The 24,474-nt window shown below is 40.1% G+C and overlaps 1 protein-coding gene across 4 annotated transcripts in view; it reads right to left on the bottom strand.

Moving 5' to 3' along the window:
- Sp1 (transcription factor Sp8) overlaps window positions 1-24,273 on the bottom strand; it is a 39,068-nt gene extending 14,795 nt beyond the window's left edge. For 2 of the 4 annotated variants that reach the window (XM_070276375.1, XM_070276372.1), the window contains exon 1: window positions 23,102-24,273. In XM_070276375.1, the coding sequence (XP_070132476.1) occupies window positions 23,102-23,215 (114 nt within the window). In that variant the 5' untranslated portion in view covers window positions 23,216-24,273. The remainder of the gene's footprint in view (window positions 1-23,101) is intronic. The other 2 variants (XM_070276373.1, XM_070276374.1) reach the window with 2 other exon arrangements.
- Window positions 24,274-24,474: the final 201 nt, after the last annotated feature.

Genomic DNA, 24,474 nt, shown 5'->3' on the forward strand with positions numbered 1-24,474 from the left:
TGAAGGAAATTAGCTAATTTTGGTTTTAAAGTGAGGTTAGATTGAAGTTTGGCTTCAAAATTGAGGTTATGGAGAGTTTTATGAACTTGAACACAGAATTTTAAATTCAAACTTGGTTTTTGTATCAAAAACAAAAGATCAGCTAGCTCCAGAGCCATTTTGCGAAAGAAAACCCTTCCCGAAAAAATCCAAAATATCGTATCATAAGTACCACCCTTATAAACCTCCCGATGGCTGTACTTTCTATATCTAAAATCCAGCTAGAAAGAGAGAGAGAGGTGCTGTATAAATTAAAGAGGGGTCGGAAATAGCGCAGTAGGAGACACAGGTCAAAGGGCAAGGCCGCGGCGACTGCAAAATGAATGAATGAGAAGCCCAGAGAGTGGAAAAGAGATAGAACCATACAAAAAAGAGGGAGGCAACTGCCAAATGGCGGTGATGGATGGTCAAAAAAAAAAAAAAATCAGAAAAAAAAGAACATCAAGGGGATGCTGGATGGGAACAAGGACTATGATCCATTGACACGGATTCTCGACCCCATACAGTGCGAACAACGAAATGTGCAATTTTTGTAACAAATTAGCGATCTCTGTGAATGGAAAACGCAAGAGAGAGAAAGAAAGAGAGACCCCGAAAGAGATGGCACGAGGGTAGCTGACGATCCTGGCAAACGATTATCGCCGCAGGAGCGCAAAATCCTGGCGTTGATCCGATAAATCCTTTAATGCGACTTGTGCCCAGCGCCTGATTTAGTGCCAAAAATGGAAAAACATGGCATTCTTCTTCCCAAAAAAAAGGACACAGTTTTGCTCTAAATCTGCATTCTAATGAGTTGGCCCTATGAAAATAGTCGAGGAACTATTCTCTATAGTCTCTATGGCAGTAAGCCCAAACAAGGCGATCAGAGACAATGGAATCTATTGTCCTTGGACACTTGACCACAAGAATGCTACCAAAAGAGAGTCCTCACAAAAGGACACACAAAGGAACCATCGAACAATACGAACCAAAACAATATTTCCACTTGATTCTAAAACTATGCCAAAAATAAAAGAGAAAAAAAATCACCTAAAATCAGACCTAAAATAACAAAAATGGATAAAAGTTTCTCTTGAAATTCTTCTAGTTTTTGAAATTTTTTTTTGATATTTTTGCTGCTCTGCGCAGACACACTTAAAAGCTAGTTTCCTGCCACGCCCACACAGCGCCCACTGCAGTAGCAAAGTGTACTCGTTTGGCACTCGAATAGAGTCCCCCCCAAACACACCAACACACAGACATAGAGTCCCCCCCACCTCGGGGGTCTTATCATTAAAACCACGCGAAAAGTGTTCTAATTGCAAAACTTTTTGCCATGCGATGTTGCACCGCCGCCGATGCCGATGCCGATGCCGCGTGTTTGTGGTAATTGCAAATTGCAGTGGCATGCAGCTGCACAAGAAGGGGAGAGGGGTAACCACTTTCCAGAAGTGGTAACAACAACAACAACAACTCCACAAAAACCCAGAAACTCTGGCGGCGACTTTTAATTAAAAGTGACGAGTGTTTAATAAGTGATGGGCTTTACACAAAACACTTCACCTCTTTACTTTTTATAGGTTTTCTTTAAGAAAAGTAAATAGAATAAAAGATAAATAGATTAAAAGATTAAGAGATAGATTTTTTAAACTATAAGACTTTCAAGTCTTTTAGTTTTATTTTTTTTTATCCACTAATGCTAATGCCTTTTTATCATGTGAGTATCCATTTGGCATTTCTGCCAGTTTATAGAGTTGACGTGACTCGATTAATGGTTGTTACAATGCGCAATCAGATTTGTATTTTTTTTCAGGCTATATAGCTATATTATAAATATAGGGCTCTGATCGGACGATATCCCCCGACTATGCCAGACGACACCATTAACCATTATCTGTTCTGGTCAGTTTAGTTGAGCAAATAAGCTGCTTAAAATGGCTAAATAAATAGACTACGGGCTAGTTCGTGTCAATTTCAAATAAATATATGCATCCTCTATACTATCGTAGTAGGGGGGTGTACAGAGAGGTCTGTAAATGACCTCCGCTTTTGGTACAAGCCCATTGTTTGGCATTTTGTGGCATTCGGTTGTTCTGCTAAAGTGCGACAATTTGTGTTTAACAAAAGACTGTTGGCAGGCCAGTTGGACAGGACAGCCCAGTTGCCAGTTCAGTAGCCATATAGCCCAGAGAACAGAATCGAGACAAGTAACTAAACTGGCAACTGGATGCCCAAAAATCTTGCCATACATACTCCTACGGAATGTGTTTATAATTGGTTATGCAAATCAATTTGTTGCTACAACAGTAACGTCTGCTTCTGCTGCTTCCCAGTCCTTCTACACTGTGCCACTGTGCCTCCACCGAAAAATGTTTGATAAATTGCAAAATGCAGACCAGAAAATCGGTTATTCGATTTTTGGTTTCAACTTAATGTTGGGCTTTTAAATACTCTATAAAAAAGGGGTTCTTAAAAGGGAGTTATAGGAGTGTTTCTTCTTAAAGACAGTTATGAAGAGTTGATTTGGGGAATAAAATATTTACAAAGTGGGAAACAGCTTAAGAAAATACTATTTCACTTACTTTCGTCATCAATTTTGTATTATTTTTAGCATTAGCCTTTTTTATAAGATTTTATGAACTATTTTTAAGCTTTATTTAGAGTTGAATATTTTAACTATACATTTATGCAATAAAATACCTAATTATTGGTGTTTAGGTGAGGGCCCGTTGTGCCGCTCACCTGAAGAGCGCATCCGCGCTAAAGAGCGCACCCGCGCTAAAGAGCGCGTCCACACTCGCCCCTCTGTGCCCTCTCTTCTCGCTCGTTGGTTGTCTTCGATCTCTTTTTTGTACTAGTTTTTAAGATTAATTCGATGTACGCAGCCAATAAAGCTGAACGCGTTTTTATACTCAACTGAAGACGCCCCCGACTTCTGATTTTTCAACCCCCATCCTGGAATCTTTTTGCGGACTCAACGCCCCCCTACACATTTTGGTCCTTCGAGCCGGATTCAGGATATTCAGGATATTTTGGATCCACCAGCAGTTCAGGCATTGTTCCGCCAAAAGATAAGTACATTTTTCCGTCCCCATCTCTCTGCCGGTCTTCAGCAGTGATCCGAACATTAAATTTCGTTCACACTGCTGCAAGATTGTTTTTCCCTCCGTGTCAACTCCAAGTCCGAGTTTTCCGACACAACGGCAGGTTGAGATTTTCTAATAATCTATAATAATCTTAAAATTCGGCAAATTTTTCTATCCGTCTCCGTTTTGTGTGCTGCCCATATTCCTCGCCGTTTTCGGCCTCTCCGTTATTCATTCGCTTGCCAACGGTCGAGGCATATGTGCATCCGCATACATACATACATACATACGCACATACATATTTTTTTGGTGCAATTAATCCGCGAAAAATTCGCAAGTGAACAGTGAAATTGTGTGGTGACAAAAAGAAGGCATAATTAATATTGGCCACCGGTGTGAATTAGTTCCGGAATTTCCAAATTCACCGAACAGTCCGCCGCTGTCGTAATATTTGTTTTTATCTTCCTCAATCCGTGTCATTTTTTACACCACACAACTTTTCTGTTTCCCCAATTATACAGTCCACTTATCAAAGCTCCACTGTGCCAACATATGCCCACATGCCCTTACTTATATCCGTACCTGCAGGCATTTCCACATATCTCCAAATATTTTCTGCCTCCGATTTCAGGAAATATATAACCGATAAAATTTAACCATACAGTCCACTTCTCGACGTTCCACTGTACCATCGTATGCCCACATGCCCTTGCCCTACTTGCATGTATGCCCATATATTTCTCAATATTTTCTGCCTCCAGTTCCAGGAAATATATAACCAAACAAACCAAACAAAAAAAAATCAATTAATTATAAATTTATTTATTTATATTTATAACTACAAAATTTATTTATTTCGTATTTTTCCGTCCGAGCAAAGGGCCAGGGTTTTTTAATTTCCCTTTCCGGCCACTCAATAATTAAGGTCAAAAATTTAATTATCGAAAGAGGAAAAAATTATAATTAAATAATTTAATTGTCAATCGGCTTTCTGAACCTAGCCGCGGTTTCAATTCCACCGTTCCAGCTTCGGGTTACTTAACCTCCATTGATTAAAAATTGAAATTCTCAACTCCACCCGTCTGTTTCCAAAATAATTAAATCCGACAATTAGGCAAAAATTAATTATTTATTTTCTCTCTGTGTTAAATACAAGCCAAGGTCAAGTCCACCTTTCCGGCTCCGCAAATTCGAAAATAGTTAGGAATTAAATATTTACGTACGAGCCATACTGGTCGAAATATACATATATCGACAGTCATCAATTATTTTTCCGAACGAGCACGAATTTTCCGGTCCTTTTCCATTTTCCGCTCCGGCATTTTTCCTAACCTTACTCCTACTCCGCATCTGGCAACATCCGCCTAGAATCTCGACAAACCTTGGCCCATCTGGGTTTTTTTTTTGGCTTCCTGAAGTTTCTCCCACATCCGAATTGTGCCGTTTCCGACGTTCCTCTCGACATCGGCGCTAATAATTCCCACTTGGCCTTGCAATCGCATTTCGTCCGAGATCTCACCGGGCTCATCACATTAGTGACCGGCTACCGGCTACCGGCTACCGGCTACCGAATTGGTGTCTGAGAATGCCCACGGGAGACGACCAAAAGCCACGTCCGATCCCGACCATCCGTTTGGAGAGATCTCGATCCGCTTCTCCGCGGACGCCTCTTTTAAAGCCTAAGGCGTACAGTGCCATTCCAAGGGCGAAAAGTGACGAATCCGTCAACACGAGCTCCGGTCCTTCACAGAGGCAGACTCGTTCCGTTGCAAAAATGGCTCAAAGTGCGGTCGACGTGGCGCTGAAGAAGTTCATCGCCACTTCAGATCGAGTTAGCCAATTTGAGGCCAACATTAATACTCCGGCCGCCAGAGAAACGGAAGTGGGCTCCCAATACATGTGCGAAGTCCACCGGGACCAAATTCGGGCACTGTGGGAGAAGGTGGAGAAAAGCTATGAGAGCTGCTCCGATTTGCTAGCTGAGTCCGACGACAATGCGGCCATCTCGACAGTGCTGGAATCGAAGTACAGCTACTGCTACTCCGTCTATTCGAGGTGTATTGCCCAGCTTCGAGAGAGAATTGCTTCCCATACCACTCCGGCTTCCGTCAACGTTCACACGCCCGCGTCTACAGGCTGCCGGTTACCTCCGGTGGATACCGAGGTCTTCGCGGGTGATTATCTTCGGTGGCCCACCTTCCGAGACTTGTTTACGGCCATTTACATCCAAAACTCGCGGCTCACCCCGGTAGAGAAGTTGTTCCACTTATTGTCCAAAACAAGTGGTGACGCCCACGCCATTGTTTCTAAGGCTCCGCTTACCCATGAGGGGTTTGTCGTCGCTTGGCAAAGCCTCACAGACCGCTTTGAGAACCGGCGGCTATTGGTCAACAGCCAGTTGAAAATCCTTTTCAACCTCCAGGCTATTTCACAAGAGTCCGGGGTCGCGCTGAAGGAGCTGCAAGCCACCATTCAGAGTTGTCTGACAGCCCTAGCAATGTCCGCCATAAATGTTGAGGCTTGGGACTGTCTCCTGGTATTTATGATTTCGTCAAAGCTCCCTAAAGTCACACTTTCCATGTGGGAGCAATCCGTACATAATAAGGCCGAGATTCCAACATGGAAGGAATTAGATAACTTCCTGACAGAGCGCCATCGCACTCTGGAGGCCATCGACGACGTCAGGCCTAGTGGCTCCGTGCAATTTCCGCTAAGGTCGGGACTTCCTACTGCCCCTGCTCGGAGGCTCACTTCATACGAGACTCGAGTGGTTCCGGGCCAAAAGAGCTGCGATCTCTGTGCGAGGGAGGACCACCCCATTCGCTTATGTCCGCGTTTCCTAGAAATGGATGTAAATGGGCGCTCTGATTACATAAGGAGGAAGCAGTTATGTTTAAACTGTTTTGCCCGAGGGCACCAGCAGCGAGACTGCACGAGCGCTCATACCTGCTCCACATGCCACAGCAGACACCACACCCTCTTGCACCGCGGCAATCCATTCGCAACCGCTCCAAGTCCGCCTACGCAGCTTACCGCTCCAAGTCCGCCTACGTCAACAAACGGCTCCGAGGATCAGTCGAATGTGCAGGTGTGTTTCGCTTCCGGGTCAGGAGCCGTCCTACTGGGCACGGCCCTTATCAACGTGTGCCATTTGGGGTGCACCGTCCAAGCACGAGCACTGATAGACTCAGGCTCCGAAGCGACGTTCATAACGGAGCGACTGTTCAACCTCGTCAAACCTCCCTTCAAGACGATTCAAGCCCAAGTTTCCGGCCTTAATCAGACCATTTCCGCGCAGTCTACAAAATTGTGCCACTTCTCCATTCGGTCGCCGTCTAGACCCGGGCTACAATTAGAGACTGCGGCTTACGTTCTTCCGCAGTTGGCAGGAAATCTGCCATCATATCCGATTTCGCGAGATCGTCTCAAGGGGCTGCCCAATATTACCCTGGCGGACCCCAACTTCTTTGAGAGCTCCCAAGTCGATGTGTTATTAGGAGCTGACATTCTTCCGTCCATTCTCCTCGGTAATTCCAAGGCTAATATCTGCGGGTCGCTTCTCGGTCAGGAGACCATTTTCGGATGGGTGCTGACAGGCCCATTATCTCCAGCCAACCCCCGCAGCGTGTCTGTTTTTTCCGCACGAGTTGCCCGCAGCCTCGGTGACTCACTGGTTCAGGGTTCCGATTCCGGATGCGAGCATAATTCTGTTACGACTCCTTCTCCGATTTACACATCGCATCACGCTGCACGGTGGCAATCAGCTGATGATCCGACTGATCCGGGTCTAATTCTAGATTCCAAGGTCATATTCAGCACGATGTCGCCACGCCCACGCAACGCCCCGTCACTGGAAAGCAGATGTACTCGAGGTACACTATCCTACCGATGCCGAGTCTGCAATGGGAGTCATCCGTTGAAGAAGTGTCGGCGCTTCCTACGCCTTAGTGCCGAGGAGCGGCTCCGAGTGGTTCTCGTGAACCGCTATTGCTCGAGCTGCCTGGCCCACGAGCACTCCGACGGATCCTGTCGGCGTGGGGACGGCTGTAAGACGTGTGGTCAGGATCACCACACGCTGCTGCACCCCGGGACCAAGGAGCACCGGTCACCGCCCAAGGGAGACAGTACACCTGGTGTCTCGCTCTCTCGTCGGCCGTCATCCGCCAACTCCCGGCGCGGTTCGGGTGCTTCTCGCCCTGCGTCCGCCATTTTCCGGCATTTCCAAACCGATCCACGGCCGCCGACTTCCAGGCACTCTTCGATAACTCCTCGGCATTCTTCCGCCACTGGCCGGCAGCCATCAAGCGCTCCACTGCTTTCGTCCGCCACTCATCGGGTGCCGTCCACCGCTCTTCCGCCCGCGTCATCCGCGCCTAGGCAACTTTCCGCCTCTCCTCGAGGGCCCCCGCAGGACGCGCTCGCTGCGCCCACCCTATCGTCGCTGCTGAGACGGAACAACGTCAACATCGGGACCCGGATTTTCGACACGGGGACCTCCATCGACCCGTGTACGCCCTCTAGCTGCAGTGACGCATAGCTAGCGACGAGGGATCTGTTGCAACCCGAGCGATTGCAAGGGGGGGGAGAATGTTTAGGTGAGGGCCCGTTGTGCCGCTCACCTGAAGAGCGCATCCGCGCTAAAGAGCGCACCCGCGCTAAAGAGCGCGTCCACACTCGCCCCTCTGTGCCCTCTCTTCTCGCTCGTTGGTTGTCTTCGATCTCTTTTTTGTACTAGTTTTTAAGATTAATTCGATGTACGCAGCCAATAAAGCTGAACGCGTTTTTATACTCAACTGAAGACGCCCCCGACTTCTGATTTTTCAACCCCCATCCTGGAATCTTTTTGCGGACTCAACGCCCCCCTACACAATTGGGGAAGAGTTATTGGTTACTAATGTTTCATAAAGGGACCTACTTTCGTCACCAATTATCAAGATTTCTTACAAGAAAATTAAACTATTCTTTCTTAAATAATCCTAGCATTCTTAAAATTATTGCTAAGCTTCAAAAACCCACCTTTTTTTGTCTTTAATATAAGTATTTTGTTTTACTTCTTTTTTTTATAATATTTCAGTGACGAAAGCAACTATCACTTATACCCCTTTTTAGAGCATTTAGAAATCGTTACTTTTGGCTTCCTATTTCGATCTCTTTTTGCTTGTTTGCAGCTCATTTAAATTAGCTAAATAAGAGCGCATATGGGTTTTGGGGTTTTGACTTGGACTCTGTCCTCCCGAAACCGCCCCTGGGCTTCTGATCCCCATGGTCTCTCTCCCCATGCCCCCTACCTCCACCCCCTGCGGCTAGTGGTGTGTATCCGGACCTGGAGGCCTGTGTGGAGCCTGCAACCTGGAGTTGGAGATCGAGCTGGAACTGCTGTCCCGCTGTGAAGAGGGCTTGTCCAGCTGTCTGGTTCGAAGCTCCAAAATGCTGCCGGTATTTATTTCTTATTTTTTTTTTTTCGTTGCTGACCGTAGCTGTGGCTCTGGGTCTGTCTGTGTGGATATTTATTTATGTTTGTGGCTGTTTTGCATATTCATTTCGAATGGTAGTCGCCGGCCAGTTGCAAATGTGGCTCATCCGGATCTGTGCAGCAAAAGCGAGAAAAATACAAAAAAAAAAAAAGGCAAGAAAGATGGCTGGAAGAAGACCGGTAGCCAATTGCTTTGGCAGTTAAGGTTGCACCAATCCGTTTAATAATAAATAATGAAGATGCCCATCGAAGCGGGGCCCCAAGAAGAAGAGCTGGCAATTTGACTTATTGATTTCTTTATTCGTTGTCGTTGTTTTCTTTTTAGTCCCCCACCCATTTTTATTTTATTTCTGTTTCTCTTCGCGAGTTGACACTGTGGCTTAGCCGAATCCGAACCCAAGACCCCTTTGGGCTGACTATGATTAATGATTAGACTCCGACTAGTGGCTAGTTTCATTCTAGCGTTTGGTGTCTTTATACGTTTTAATTATATAATCTTGTCCCGAAGATGTGACCAGGTCTCTTGACAAATGGCCTATGTTCTGGGAGCAGAAAAAGGCGTTAAAGTGCGTTCTTTTCCCACTGTGTAGAATTAAAAAACGCAAGAGAATTCCAATCATTCACATAATCAATCAAATTTTTCACAAAACTTATTTAAATAAAATTTTTTGTTGGATAAAAAATTATCACCAACTCGTCGTGTGTTTTATGGATTTTTATAGAAGCTCGTTTGCGGCGGCTAAACAAGAAAATTATGATTATTATTTAATGACTCAATAAATCAAAAAGGCCGTGTGTTGTTGTGACTCCGATTTGGAATCGGAATCGGATTCCGGCTAATAACCATTGCCATTGTGTGGCTGTTTGCCTTGTTTTATTGGCCATTTAAATGGCTAATTAACAAAACGCAACAAACACCAAAATACCGACACACACACAAAAAAGCGAACCGATTTGATCGCAACGATCTTGTTATGCCATTAAAAAAGTGACACTACAATAGAGTGTATCCCATAGATATAATTTTAAATGGTCTCTATATACCACTTTTTGTTTGTTGTTTAATGAAAAGTTAACAAGTTACCAAGCATGATCGGTCTTTCAAAAAGGTCTTTCAGGTTTTTCCCTAGATATCCATAGATTTTCTTTTAAACTGCATCCCCACCTCTCTCCGTTTATTTTTTTTTTTTTGGGTTCTCGTATTTCAGGCGCAAAGTAGAAAATTACAACCTGCACACACGCTAATGTAACCGGGCGAAGGTAACCCCGAAAATTACCCACAATTTCACAGACAGACAGCCCCAAAGTCTGGCGTTTGACTTTGCTGGCCCTCAGGGCTATTTTCTCAGCTCTCAAATCTTCAGGTTTGAGGTTTTCAGCTTTCCCCCACCGACCAAAAAACCGAAAAAAAGGAAAACCATTTTCACAGTCTCTTTCTGCGGGGTCTCTTCTCTCTCACTTGCTCGCTGAATCTGACGAATGTGGGAAAAACTGTATGGATCTTTTGGGTGCCTTGGAGCCTTTTTTTCGGTCCAACAGCCGCCGACTACTAACTGCCTGCTTTTTTGAGTTTTCAATTTTGATGTTGATAAACGCTTGCGAGACGACGAACGAGACTGCGGCTCCAAAATTCATTTAACTAATTGCATTTGTTGGACAAGCAACTGCCTCCAAACAAATTTGTCAAGTCAACATGATGATGGGCACAGTGGTTTCGAGGTGATTTAAAGTGTTTTATAGTTAAGAATTAGCTAATGAGTGTCTAGGAAAGAATGACAAAGGTTTTAATAGAGAAGTACTGTAGGAGAAGCTCGAAAAAGAATGCGGCTGGAGGGATCAAGTGTCTCGAAGGACCAAAAGCTTGGACCTTATCTTATGTCAAGTTTTTCTTTAAAGAAATTTATGGTATTCCTAGAGTCTATTTGTATCTTATGTAACTAATCCAAGCTTAAAAGATCAAGTGCCTCGAAGGATCAAGTGTGTCGAAGGACCAAAAGCTAGATCTTAAGCTTAAAAACCAAGTGCCTCGATGGATCAAGTGTCTCAAAGGACCAAATGCTAGATCTTATTTTAAGCTTTGCTTTTCTTTTAAGAAATTTAAGGTTTTCTTAGAACCCATATGTATTTTTAAAATTCCCTAATTTTGAAAATAAATTAAAAGTTTAGTAGACCACAGTTCCTTTTTCGTTTTTTGGATTGTTTCTTGCTGGCTGCTAGTTGCTCCAGTGATGTGATGTTGCTGCTGCTGCTGCTGTTGCTGTTGGCCTGTCAGGCCACTTGACAAACAACCCAAACGGTCAAAGGTGAGCCTGGTGATTTTCATCAATGGAGGAAACTTTGTTGCCTTGTTGCCATTGAGAGAGCTCCGCTGCACTGGAATTTAATTCATTGCATACAAATTGGTCTTGCAGTGGCAATTTCTGTTGCTGCTGTTGCTGTTACTGCTTCTGCTTCTGATTTTTCTGTTGCTATTTGCATGCAACTTATTTGTCAAGCGGGGACACAGCAACAGCAACTGCGGCAACTGCAACAACTGCAGCAAGGCGGCAACTGCAACTGCAACAACTGCAGCAACGCGGCAGCAACAATTTTCGCGTACACATTTCAATTGGGAAATTGTTGTGTGGCAGTTCCGCAATGAAAATAAAATCAAAGTCTTTTCTGGGGGCTTGCCCCGTTCTTTTGGTTTGTGGCATTTGTTGTTGCAAGTGGGCGTTGCACAATTTTTTCGTTGCGTTTCAATTGCATTTGAGTCTTTGCATATTTTGTCGCCATGGCATCTATTTTTCTAGTTTTTTTTTTCTAGATTTTTAGATAGTATTTGGCACGGCACGCCAGCCAGCAACAACAACGCCCACTTTTCGTTTTGGCAAAATGGGGGCGTGGCAGTTGCATGCAGGCGGCAGGAGGAAAGGGGCAAAGAACTGGGGAGTCAGGAAGATGAGGAAAAATGCCTTTAAAAAATGAAATTGAAACTGAAACGAGTTTGCAACGTCTTTTTGGCTCTCAGCTTCGTGCCGTGGCAAATCAATCAATTTGTGGCATATTTTTACTGCCCGTGTTGCATGTTGTTGTTGTTGTTGTTGTTGCTTGAGTTGCTTGAGTTGCTGTTGCTGTGTTGCTGGGGATAATCGTTGCGCTTCATCAAGCCACAAACATGAAACATGAACATCATCAACGCCATTTCAACGCGCGCCTCGACGCAAAAGTTATAAACCCAATTTCGGAGTCGACTCGTGGAGAGGCTTTCAACTTGCAACTTCTGGCAAGCAGCAGTTGGAAACTGCTGGCAACTTGCAACACAAGGACAAGATGGCATAAAAAAGCATATAAAATGCTTAAGTACACGCTCGCTTGGTGGTAATCACAGCAGATACATCTTAAGCAGGCAGCAACAGCAACTCATGTTGCTGGCGGCGAGCAGCCTGACAACAGCAACAATGTCGGAATATGAAATATACATATCTATATATACAAGTATGGTATGTATATATATTTATAAATATATACAAGTGTGTCGCGCTTTTAAGCACGAATCGCTTGCAGCATTGTTGATGCTTTTGTTGCAGCTGCAATTCCTGTTGCTGTTGCAGTATTTGACCTTATGACTATAATGCCATAAGCAATTGACTTTGAAATAAAGCTAGGCACACTTGTAAAAAAAACATCCTTAAAAGCTCTTTAATAATTAAACTCTTAGCGGGGGATGAGCTACGAATGCAATTGCATGGCAACTTACACGCAACACCAAACACTTGCCACTGCCACTGAGGCAGTGGAGGCACATCATCGCATGATGGCTCTTTACTAGCCACATGAATAATGAGGCGAGATGCGCAAATGCGGCAGCCGAAAAGTGTTTTGCATGCATTTGTCAATTTAGCATGCCATCAAACATCCTTTCAATTCCTTTTAAAAACAGCCGACGTTGGACGGGTGGGGCTGGTGGGACTGGTGGCCCTTCCCTTCCTTCGGATAGTCATGCCCGTTGACTTTGACGCGACAGAGTGCCAAGCAACCGAAGAAAATATAATGTATATCGAAATACTAGTGGGTGCCGGTATGAGGACAGGGGTCTTGCGGCTTGTCAACGCGACTGACTAACGAGTGCATCATTAAATGATTTTAACGACTTCATTTAATGTTTAACACAATATTTACAGCCGCTAGTTGGGTGGAGTGCAAGAGTGAAGTGGCTGAGATTTCCTTTAGATGACAGACGTTCCAATGCAAAGATCACAAAACATCATATCGTTGAGGTTGGGGAGTGACGAGGTGGCGATGTTGGAGCATCAAATGTTTCCTGTTTTAGTGTTTTTGGCTTGTGAGATTCTAAATAAGAGCTTGATTAAAGGAGAGAGAGTATGTTTTTCTTAAATTTAAGTGTTACTAGATGTTTTACATATTCTAGGAGGGTTAGGTATTAGATATATTCGTCTTAAATGATTTTATTTACTTTTTTTAAAAATGTTCACAAAATCTTAAGACTTAAGGTTTCTTTCTTATGTGGACACTCGGGCAAGGTGTATGCTTCTTAAATGCTTTCTTTAAAGTATTCTGACTAAGTATTGACTAAGACATCTTCCATGAGTACCAGGTATCATATACTCTCTAAATGAACCTCTCTTAAGAGATATTTCCTATAGATTTTCAATGATCTCTCTAACCATATCAAGTATTAAAAGGGCAGTACTTTTATTTACTTTTTGTATAAATCCTTCCATAAACTATTCTTTATTCCATGAGTACCGACTAGAATAAGATACTATCTAAACGATCCTCTCTTCAGCGGACAAACGGACAACATCTTACCACCCAACCAAAACTAGACAAAAATCCCGATTTAAATCAATCACCAGCCACAAAGTATACGAAAGACTTCTCGTAAATCAAAAGGCCTACCGCATAAATCTGGCGAAAGCGGAAAATCAGCTGACTCTTTGGGGGTTTGTCGGGCTGGAACCAAGTATGACACTTGCTGAGATATATGTATATACCCCGGCAAGTGTAGAAACTAACGGCAATTAAACACGCTGGAGGAGTTGAAGCATTTTACGGCTCTCCGGCGCTCGTTTCCTGTCACTCCAGCCATCCGGACTGACTTCACGGTTTCCCCCATCCCATCCATCCCAAACCCAACCCAACCCAAAAAAACCAAACCAAAGAGCTGTGGGATGTCAGTCAGTCAGTCCAGGCAGGCACACTTCAGCACTTGCAAGAAATATGACCACATAAAAAGTTGTGAAATGCACAGCAAACTCCTATACAGTTTAGGATAGTATGAGATACTCTTTGGGATATGGGATGGAGATGGAAAGTAAGCCAAAAATGCCTATGGAATCCCCGGACCTGGACCTGGACCTAAGCCGCCTAAGCAAATAAACCAAAAACTGAGGCGCTTGAGCTCAACTGAGGCCCAAAGCACTAAATAGCCGTAACGAAAACAAACTGAACATCTTATGGATACTGACACGTCATCATCATCACCATCACCAGCATCATCATCACACATTGTTGTTGTTTCCAGAACGCCGCATAGCATCGCTCTCTTTTGTGGGATTTTTGGTGAAAATCCTCTCGACAAATCTGTAGTGCCTTTCTTTCTCTATAATTTGTGTGCGTGTCGGTATTATCTCTGATTTAGTTTCCCTCCTTGGTGTCCTTTGTCCTTTGGCCCTCATATTATTGTTTGCTTTTTGTTTCTCGGCCCTCGAGAAATTAGCAAAAATCTTTGTTATGCAGAATCGGCACAACCTCAGGGGGAATTAGGATCGACCCAAAAAATACAAAAAAAAAAACATATACAAAAAGTAGCAAAGTCAACAGAGATTCTAGATATACAGTCGAAGAATAAAAATTTAGATCTTTGATATAGATTTTAGATAGAGGCTTGTAGAGGTTTATGAGACTTTTGACTTTATAATTAGGTTTCTGGGATTGGGAGGAGGGTTAAATGTATCTCCATGAGGGGAAATCTAGGAGTACTGGGTATCATTTATGAGAGTTTTTGAATAAGAAAAAGATAAGCATTAGCTTTTCTGATTAAAAATATAGTCTAAATCTATTGACTTTATAATAATAATTTATATATCTTTATAGTCCCTATAGTCTGCTATATTCTCTGATATTTTTCAAAAGAAAAATTTTCTATTTTAATAATTTACTTAGTTATAGTTAATTTTTACCCTACGAGTACCGGGTATCATATTATTATCATAATATAACTATTATGAAAATAAGAAACTATAATAATCCTCCATGAGTACTGGGTATCATATAGTACTATTTTATAAAATATTCTTGCACAAAAGCATTTTATTTTTTTTGATAAAAAATTATTCTTAGAAAACTTTTAACTCTATAATACCTATTTCCTATACTTAGATTGTGTATTATATATACTTTTTTTTTTCTAACAATCCAAATGTAAAAACCAAACACTATTAACAAATATTTCGCAAAGAAAGCAAATGAGTTTTGATTAAAAAACCAAAATACCCCGAAATATCCCTGAGGCCTTTTGCTTTGAGAAATGAAATCTTTTATGCATTTTAGACACGCATCCCCGTTTTTGAACTCAGTGAGGCCTTTAGCTTGCGCTTCCTTTAACCCGATTTCTGTATCGATTCCAGGCCGAAAAAAAAACACACACACAAAATATATATGAGTATATATATATATAAGGAGAGAAATATCTGCGAATGTGAACTGCGCCCGAACCTTTTCGGTATGATTATCACAATTATCTGTAATTCAGACCATAAATCATTTCATTCTGCAAGCGCACAAAACTTTTAAACGTAACCCAATCTTGAGCTCGCTCTGCTGTTCGTTTTTCTTTTTTTTTTTGTTTTTAGCTTTTTTTTTTTATCAGGTTATACAAGGCTTTATAAAAAATACATATAAATAAATAATGTCTGGCCCGAGAGACTTGAGATAGTCTTGAGTCTTGAGTCGCGACTTGGCTCCGTATAAGGCCAGTTTCGAGTCCCGAGCCAGAGACCGAGCTCGGCAGCCTCAGTTGTTGAAAATACTTGGTGTATAAGCAGAAATTTACAACACGATCAAACAATTCGAAGCTGTTTTTTGAGGCGAGGCTGCTGGATCGATTGATTGCTCAAGAGAGGGGGACTCGGGCCGTCGTTGGTTAGAGGCAAGGGGGATCTATAGTATACTATAGTATAATATAGCCAGAGACTATGCCATCGATTCGTCGATCGATCGATCGATCGATGTTGTTATGCCGAGACATTAAAATTGATTAACTCATGAACTTGCATTCAAATCAACGCTGCTTAAACGCTTTGACTTCGTGTCAACAAAATTTATAACAAGTTATTGGCAGTATACTATACTATATGCTTGTGCAATCGGGTTTTTTTTTTTTCTTCACCATTTTGCACTTGGCCAAAAGCAGATGAAAATTGCCTGGCTATTAGCCATTGGATCTTACAGCTAAAAAGTAGGTCTAATGTGCTAAATAAAAAATTTAGATGGTTTTTTTGGGGTAAGATAGGAATATAAAGAATTGGTCTTAAATATAAATTGATGGTTTTTTAAATTATATATTAAGCCCAAAAAATTCTTGTAGTTTGTTTGGAAAGGTATAGAAATGTATATTATTTGTAGAATTTTTCAAATAATTTGTTTTAAAAAAGAGCATATTTAAACTACTTTTTATTTTCAAAACAGTGTTTTTTAAACCATAATCTAAAGTTCTTTCTCATTATTTTCCTATTTCCAAAAGAGTTTCTTTGAAACAATTTTTTTAGTTTAAAAAATGTGCTACTTTTTAACACTAAAAAGTATAGAAACATAAAACTTTCAGTAAGATCTAAGCTCTTACAATGAAAACATATTCCTTCTGTCAATTTTTTAGTAAACCTTTCAAAAACCTCTACAAAAATCTATAAAATATTTAAGCATTCGAAAATATTAAAAAAAAAAGGGTTGTTGTATAATTAGTTTTCAAAATTCAAAAATAAGCCATTTTCCAACACTAGAAAGGTAAACAATGTCAATAGGCTCTTATACCATAGAAAACATTTGTATATTTTGTGTTCATATCTTTGAAAAAAAAATTTAAAAATTTTCAATATTATTTTTAAATAACCCAACTATTTCTTAAATAATTTCCTAAAACTCTTGATTAAATAAAATGTGTTTTTTTTTATAGTCCCCTCGTATAACCTTTAGCCTTTCTAGCCACCATTCTAGCTGAATAGCTACATATCTTAATTGTGCGAGTTAATTTTACATGATTTCCCCAGGTTAACAATTATTAATGAGAACTGAGGAAATAGCTCTCCCTTCTGCTGGCTTTTCACTCCCCCCCTCCTGAATGGCAGCCTTTAATAGCAATTGTCAGCGGTTGTCACCTGCAGCGTACTCGATGTCAGTGGAAATTAGTCGTGAATAATAGAACATCAAAGGGCGATGTCGAAAAGAGGGGACTCGCCGCTGGTTAAATTGTAATACCCACACCCACCAGGTATTAAAAGGAGAGAAGAGGTCTGCCCCGAGAGCGGGGGGGGATGGGCGGTTTTTAGGTGTAAAGTTTCCACCTCTTGGCTCATTAGAAGCGCATTCAGACCACTCTGGAAAAGTGAGTGATTGCTGCCGTTGCCTGAGCTAGTGTTGCTGCAGTTGCAGCAGTGGCTGAGTGTTGCTATTGCTGTTGCAGGTAATTGCCTTCCATCTAATATGCACTTGGTACCGGTAGTCAGTCATACTGTCAGCCAGTCAGTCAGTCAGTTTAGTCAGTTAGTCAGTTTAGTCGTTCAGTCAATCACTCGGCTCATGTCCATTCAAATTTTATATTCACATTCATATTCATTAAAGGCCACAATGTGTAGTTTGCTCTTGCTTGATACCTGATATGTATATATGCTAATAAATATATATATATTTATAAATATATATATATATATTCAATTAGTATTAGCATTTTTTAAACAACAAGAGAGCTACCATTTGCATATTGGCATTTAAATTGTTTATTATGGAGAAGCGGTACTTCAAATTGCTGTTAACTCGTGTTGTAATCTCAATTATGAAAGTGCAAATTCTGGCTTCAAGGGTTATATTTTAATTTAAAATTTAATTACATTTTAAAGGGTTATAAAGGAATTTTTGTAGGTCTTTATTTAAAGAACTTTACTAGAATTTTTAGATTTTTAATGGGATTTAAGATATATAATCTATAAAATATAAAACATGGGGTTTCGAATACATTTTTTAAGGAATACCAATCGAACAATAAATTTTACAATCGCATCTATGGAAAAAAGCCAAAACTAACTTTTTTTTTAAATTTCAAATCTTTTAAAACCCACTTTTCAATATCAAAACATATTTTAAATAAAACTAGCTCCCATTTTTTTTAAATTTTTCTTTTAAAAATACCAAATAAATCACTCAACCTAGACTCTTGACTTTAGTCTACATTTTTGTTGAATTATTTGTCACCTCTCTTTTAAAAAAAACCTGGTCAGGGTTTTCTGCGGCATATGGGCATGCAAATTTTCAAGTCTTAGCCCCCAGAATATTATTGCGTATACGCAACGTGTTCGCTCCACAAAATAAAAACCTGCAAGTCAGTGAATTTTTGGTGCGTGGTCTTTTTTTTTTTTTTGTAATTGAAAAAAAGGAAAAACCTCAATTTTTAAAAAGGCTTTTTCGGGCGGCACTTTTGAAGGTAAAGCGACCTTGTGCCGGGTTCTCCTTTTCTCTTTCTCTTTTTGTCTATCTCTCTCTTTCACACTTTTTCCCTGGACTCTGTTACTTTTTTTTTCTGGAAATTTTTGCAGCATCATGCCAACTAATTTTCCAAATGACGCAAGTTAATTGCATTGGACTCTGCCTTTGTCAAAGGTGAAAAATGCTCAGCCGACTAGAAACCAGGGGGAGAGAATATACATATACATAGGGCATGGGGTATATATAGAGATGGCTATAGGGTACTACCAAAAAAAAGGGGCAGAGACCACAGCCAAAGGGGCATTCATTAAGCCAAATCATATTAAGTAAATATGTCGAGCAGTCGAGGGAACTGATGGTAAAGAGAGCACTGCCAGAAAGGGTTTTTGGAAGGAAAATTTCAGAATATTCAGAATATTTTTGGGTAATTTAATAGACTATTATTTCTTAGAATTCGCAGACAAACGGATATGCGGACAAGCCTCCTTAAACTTTTTTAAAATTTCAAACAAAACTAAGGCCTTAAACCTACTTTTCCACAAGATTTTAAAAGAATTCTTTACAGGAGGCTATGGTACTAAAAATTCTTAGACTAAGCATCTAAAGGTGCTTCTTAAAAACCAAAATTCGCGGACGAACGGACACGCGGACAAGCATATAAACAATCTCTTTCAAACAAAAACCAAAACTCAAGTCTAAAATCTTCTTTTTAAACAAGATTCGTAGATTTTGAAAATTATTCAAAATCCAATAATATTTCTTAAAGTGTACTTTGCCTAGGGACCGCCGCCTGTCACGGCTACCGCTGGCGACTCCCGCCGGCCAGATCTGTGGCGCCTCTCCAGCGGCAAAAAAAAAAAAAGTAAAAATGGGAAGAAAAAAAAAAATTATAAAACAAATTAGTCAATGACGCGGCGATCTTCTGCCGCTTTTGTGAGAGCAGAGAAGTGTATTTTCATTAATATTTTATTGCTTAATTCCTTTTGTTATGCTGATTATGCCGACGAGGTCTGTGGAAGTAGCAAGCAGCCCAGCAGCAGCCGACACAGTGAACAAATGAGGCCTGGAATCGGGCTCTGAATGTTCATGGGAAAAACGTCTCGAAGATCGTTGCATGATTTTCAATAATTTAACAGCGACTTTCAATATACTACCTATCTTTGTATGTATAAATCCCCCCTCCAAGTCCCCCTTGGAGCTTTTTTTCTGTGATCTGTTTGGATTTTTTTATTTAAAAAATGTTAATTTTGAATCGTTTTCTGGGCAATTTATCATCTTTCTTCTGTTCTTTTCGTGTTTCTTGTTTTGTTTCTTGTTTTTTTTTTTTCGTTTTAAACGCTTTTAATTAAAACCAATGCGCATGTGTAACTTTCTTAAGCAGGGCCCCCCCCCCGATACGATACCTTGTCTATATAATATACCATAGCTATAGAGAGAGAACTGAACTATGATGCCTCATAGCCCCATAGTTTGTAGTCGACAGTCTGTGGCTTTGAACTTGGCCGACAGGCGCGTTTGTTAAATGATTGATGTGGTATTAATTTTAATAAACGTTTCTCAGTGCCTCTCTCTGGGCTCCACCAACGATATGCAGATGGGCCACTGAAGCCCCTCAAGACTGACCAGTTTTCTGGTCGTTTTTGTTTTTTTTTTTTTTTTGCTTTTTTCGTTGCGGTTTGAAGAACATTTTTTATGGTCACACACACGCATATTGCGTGGCGTCTGCATTTTGCCGGCTAAGAGAGAAGGGGGACGGGGTGGCTGGGGATTTTGGGTGCTACAGGGTACCAGGGTCTTCAAGGGAAAGGTGCTGCAGATTGCGCCTATTTGGCATTGCTGACTCTATTAAATGCGCCATCATGCAACGAGCAACTCTCGGCTAACTAGGAAATTGCAAATTAAGAAAAAGTAGCTACACTTTGAGAAAAGAGATCCTCTTTTAGGGAAAAGATAATGTAGAATATGGTTTTATATGTTTCAAAAGAAGCTATGAGAATCATAAAGGCTTTATTTTCGCTATTATTTTTCCTATTTTTGTGAGGAATATTTTAAGAGATCTTTAACATCTATGTAGATCTGTCAATTTTTCTATAAAACCTCATTAAACCTAAACCAAAAAATATTATCTTATATAAAACTATAATATATTTAATAAACTTTACTTTTAATGAACAAGTTTTAGATTTTAGGTTAAAATATCATCTTATAGAACTGGTTCAAGTTTAGAACTCTATTAAGGAGGTACAACAGATATCTTTCTTATAAGCAAAGCATCATAAGAAGTAAGAACCAAAATAATATAACTATTTCTTCAATCTAAGCCATCCATATCTCTACTTCTCTTTCTCTTCAAAAAAAGAAAACCGATATTTTCGGCAATTTCAAAAGATTAACACCTGGTATTTTAATATGTCGTAACGCTATAGTTTTGCATAATCAACTTGGAAGAAAAAAAATTATGGAATTTGTATCGGAATCGAGAGCAAAGTGCCCTGAAGCAGGCGAAATCATCATTAGCGGAAATCTGTCTTAGTTTTCGGATCGGAAGAAGATCAAAAGGCTAGCCGAACGGGGCCAGAAGATCATCATTATATATTATATATATTAGACTATTTTTTAAGTGTCTGCTTCCGTCATTGTGTCAAGGAGTTGTGCCAAAAAAAAATAGCGAAAAAAAAGAGTATTAATAATAATAATGGCAGGAATGATTCCATCGTTAGTTTCACACCTCAAGTGAGCCTGGATAATTGATTTCATTTCCCAAAAAAAAAATCAAGAAAAAAAGGGCCAATATCTATGTATGTATGTAGCTGCGGCCTGCGTATCTGTTAAGCCGTGTAGCCGTGAAATTCGTTTGTACACTGAACGAGCCGCATCCAATCGATTTGCCAGTATCTATGTATCTCGCTACCTCCGCGCCAGCCCAAAAAGATACTCTCAATCATTAGACAAAAGAATTCCAGCTGAGCGACTGACAAAAGGTGTGTGCGGTGCGGCGCTACTGCTGCCTTGGCTGGTATCCCTGGGATGCGAATCCATGCGAATGTATTCGTGTATCCGTCGGATTCGCGGCGTCTAGCGGCGCTCTCGATTGTTGTTGTCATTGTTTGTTTATTGCCATTTATTGTCAATGCTAATGCCGTGTAAGTGGTTGATTTGTCAGATACTCTGCACAAATGAACAAAAACCAAACAAAAAAAAAAAGACAAATACCTAACCGATAAGTAACCGACTCCCCCAGTATCTGTGGGATACTTTTTTCGTTGACAGGTTTTTGTTAACAAATGATTTGTATATTCATCATAATTTATTCCAGAGTTTTTAAAACCATATGTTGAGAAGTATCTTATAGGGGAAGTATTTTTACATACCAGGCCTCTCAAGTGGTTGGATTTTGAGACTATTGGTTGGGTTCTTCATTTAGTGGATAGTTTTCTTTATAATTCTTTTAAAATTTAAATACTTTTTTATTAGATTTTTTGAAAGGTAGAGGGTTTGAATCTTGATACTTTTAAGTTACTTATGTGTTCTTTTAAAAGATTTTTTCATTTAAAGTTGAAGCTCAAGTTTTTAGTTGTTGAGATCATCTTTCTAGAAATCTATCATCTAGGAATATTATTTATGAAACAAAAAGCCTAGCCCCAAAGTGAGGTAATACTATTAGATCATTGTTAAGGAAAATAATCTTGAAACAAAATAAAATTTGGGAGTGTTCTTTTTAAAAAAAAAACCTAGAAATAAAACCATGAAAATTTGTTTCTAATAAGATTCTTTATAGATCTTGTTTCTTCAGAGCATGTATGTGAAAAATTTTTAAAGTTGTTCGTATATCTGCTACTATAAAGGCTCTAACTATAATATTATTTGTAAGGTAAAATTTTTTATTCATTTAAATAGTTTCTAGAAAACTAATCACATAGTTTCGATGGAAAAAAAGCTCTGGGTTTGTAGATATAGATATATAAATATCAAATATCTATTGTATAGATATTTTAGAAAAAAGTTTTTGGTTTTTATTTTTAGTTCTTGTGATAAACTAGTACTTAAAGAAGCACTTAAAAGTATATACATAATAGTTTATACAATATAACTTTCAAGTAAAAAATTGAAAGGCTTAGTATATTTGGTAAAATTTTGAACTAAAATTTAAGCCATTTCCTAAACAAGAACCATTATAATTGAGTGGCCCTTTGTGAAAAATACATTCGTTTATATTGTTGCGATTTTAATATAATCTATATGGTATGTAAGTATTCTGATATAATAATATACCATACCATATAGGAGACTTGAGACTAGAGAGTGTCCTAGAGATACTATATTCTTTCCTATTATTCCTATCTATCCTATTCCTATCCGATTCCTATCTAAATGCCTCATTGTTATACTTCCAGTACCTCTAGTACCCTAAGAAATATAGGTTACTACTTTCCTGTTTATGATGTACAATTTTTCTCGAGAGGGTCTTGAGATCTTACTCTAAACTACTATAGTTCCTAACAGATGAAGTCCTATATATAATATTGAGATCATAATCACCCTATAGAACCAGTTGTTCCAAAATTATGTGGAATTAGAATATTAATTCTTTAAATACATTTTTGAGAAGACCTATTATCCTATGACCCATGAAGACCATAGCACCTATAGTTATATAGGAGAGTAATTCCAGTAAGTAAGTTTCTCTAAAGATACCAAAGTAACTCTTTACAGAGTATATTTCCTAACCTTATAAACTATAAACCCCTTCAGATCACCCTTTTTTTCGCTTTATCATCAGATGTTCTATCTTTGAGATATAGTATCTCTTTGGAGGACAACTTACCGGATTAACTTGTGGCTTCTGCAAGTGTGTGGCAATATTTGTGATGTTCATGCCCATGGCCGGAATCTGAGAGCCGTACAGCTGTCCGGCCGTCGGAGTCATGTCCGTTAGCATATTTGTTGTTGTTTCTATTGATGGTAGTATAGTTGCTGCTGCTGCTTCGGCTTCGGCTTCGGATGCTACTGCTGCACCCGTGGCAGTATTATTTGCAGTAGATACTGTCAATTTCAGTCGCACAATGATGCTGTCTTTTGATTTGTACTTTCTTTTGTGGCTTTTGTGTGTTTTTTTTTTTCTTTTTTTTTATTCACAATTGGAATAGTTGCTGTTGTTGTTGTTGCTTAGGTTTTTGTTGACTATTGTTGTTGTTGCTGCTGCTACTTGTGTTGTTTTTGTTGTTGTTGCAGGACACCGGTGTTGAAGGACACACTGCTTGAAGGACAGGAGGAGACAAAGAGAGGGGGGACATGGAGTGGCAGGCACACAGGCACACACACAGGCACAATGAAAAAAAATAATTAAAATAGGCAACAAAAAGGGATTAGCCCAAAAATCATGGATTATATATATATATCAGACTTGTATAATAAACCGTTAGCTATATAACTGTATCTCTTAGCTACAATTGTATCTTGAAATGTATCTTTTATGTTTTTTGTCCGTCGGTGTTGCACTTTTTTGTTCACTTTTTTTTTTTTGGCTTTTCCGTCGGTTGATGTTTACTTTTATTTTTATTTTTGTTTATTATGTGGATTAGCTAATGTCACTGTTTTCTTTTTTGTTGCTTTGGTTTGATTTTTATACAAAAAAAATATATAGTTAGAATTAATAATAGAAATGACTATAAAACTTAGGCGATTAAAAAAATTAATAAAATTTCGAACCAAAAATATCGCAGATCACTGCAAACATTTGACTTTTGTTTGTTTAGAAGAAGGGCTTTTCTTTGCTTTTCTTATTTGTTTGTTTTGCTTGTTTTGGATGTTTGTTTGTTTGTTTATTTATTTGTTTGTTGGTTTTGTTTGCTTGTTGGTTCGTTGGTTGGTTTTGTGGACAGGAGGCGCCTGCGAGGGCCAACGCAAAAAAAAGTGTCGCTGCTGCTATCCGCGCCAAAAGTAACGCCGTCGTCGCTGATCGTTCAAAGGCTTGCAACTGTTTCGGGCGAACAAAAAGCTTGCCCCCAGTTGCTGCCAGTTGTTGGCAGCAGCAGCAGCAGCAGCAGCCACAGTCGCAGCAGCAGCAGCAGCGGCAATTCAGCTGCGTCGCTGCTATCCAAAGCAGAGAGAGAACGAGATCCCAAAGATATCTTTCACCACTAGGTAGCATTATCTATCGAGTGCAAGCAAGACAGCTGTAGTGACACAAAGGGGCGC

Source organism: Drosophila bipectinata, chromosome XR (assembly GCF_030179905.1).
Source record: "Drosophila bipectinata strain 14024-0381.07 chromosome XR, DbipHiC1v2, whole genome shotgun sequence".
Classification (NCBI taxonomy): Eukaryota; Metazoa; Arthropoda; class Insecta; order Diptera; family Drosophilidae; genus Drosophila; species Drosophila bipectinata.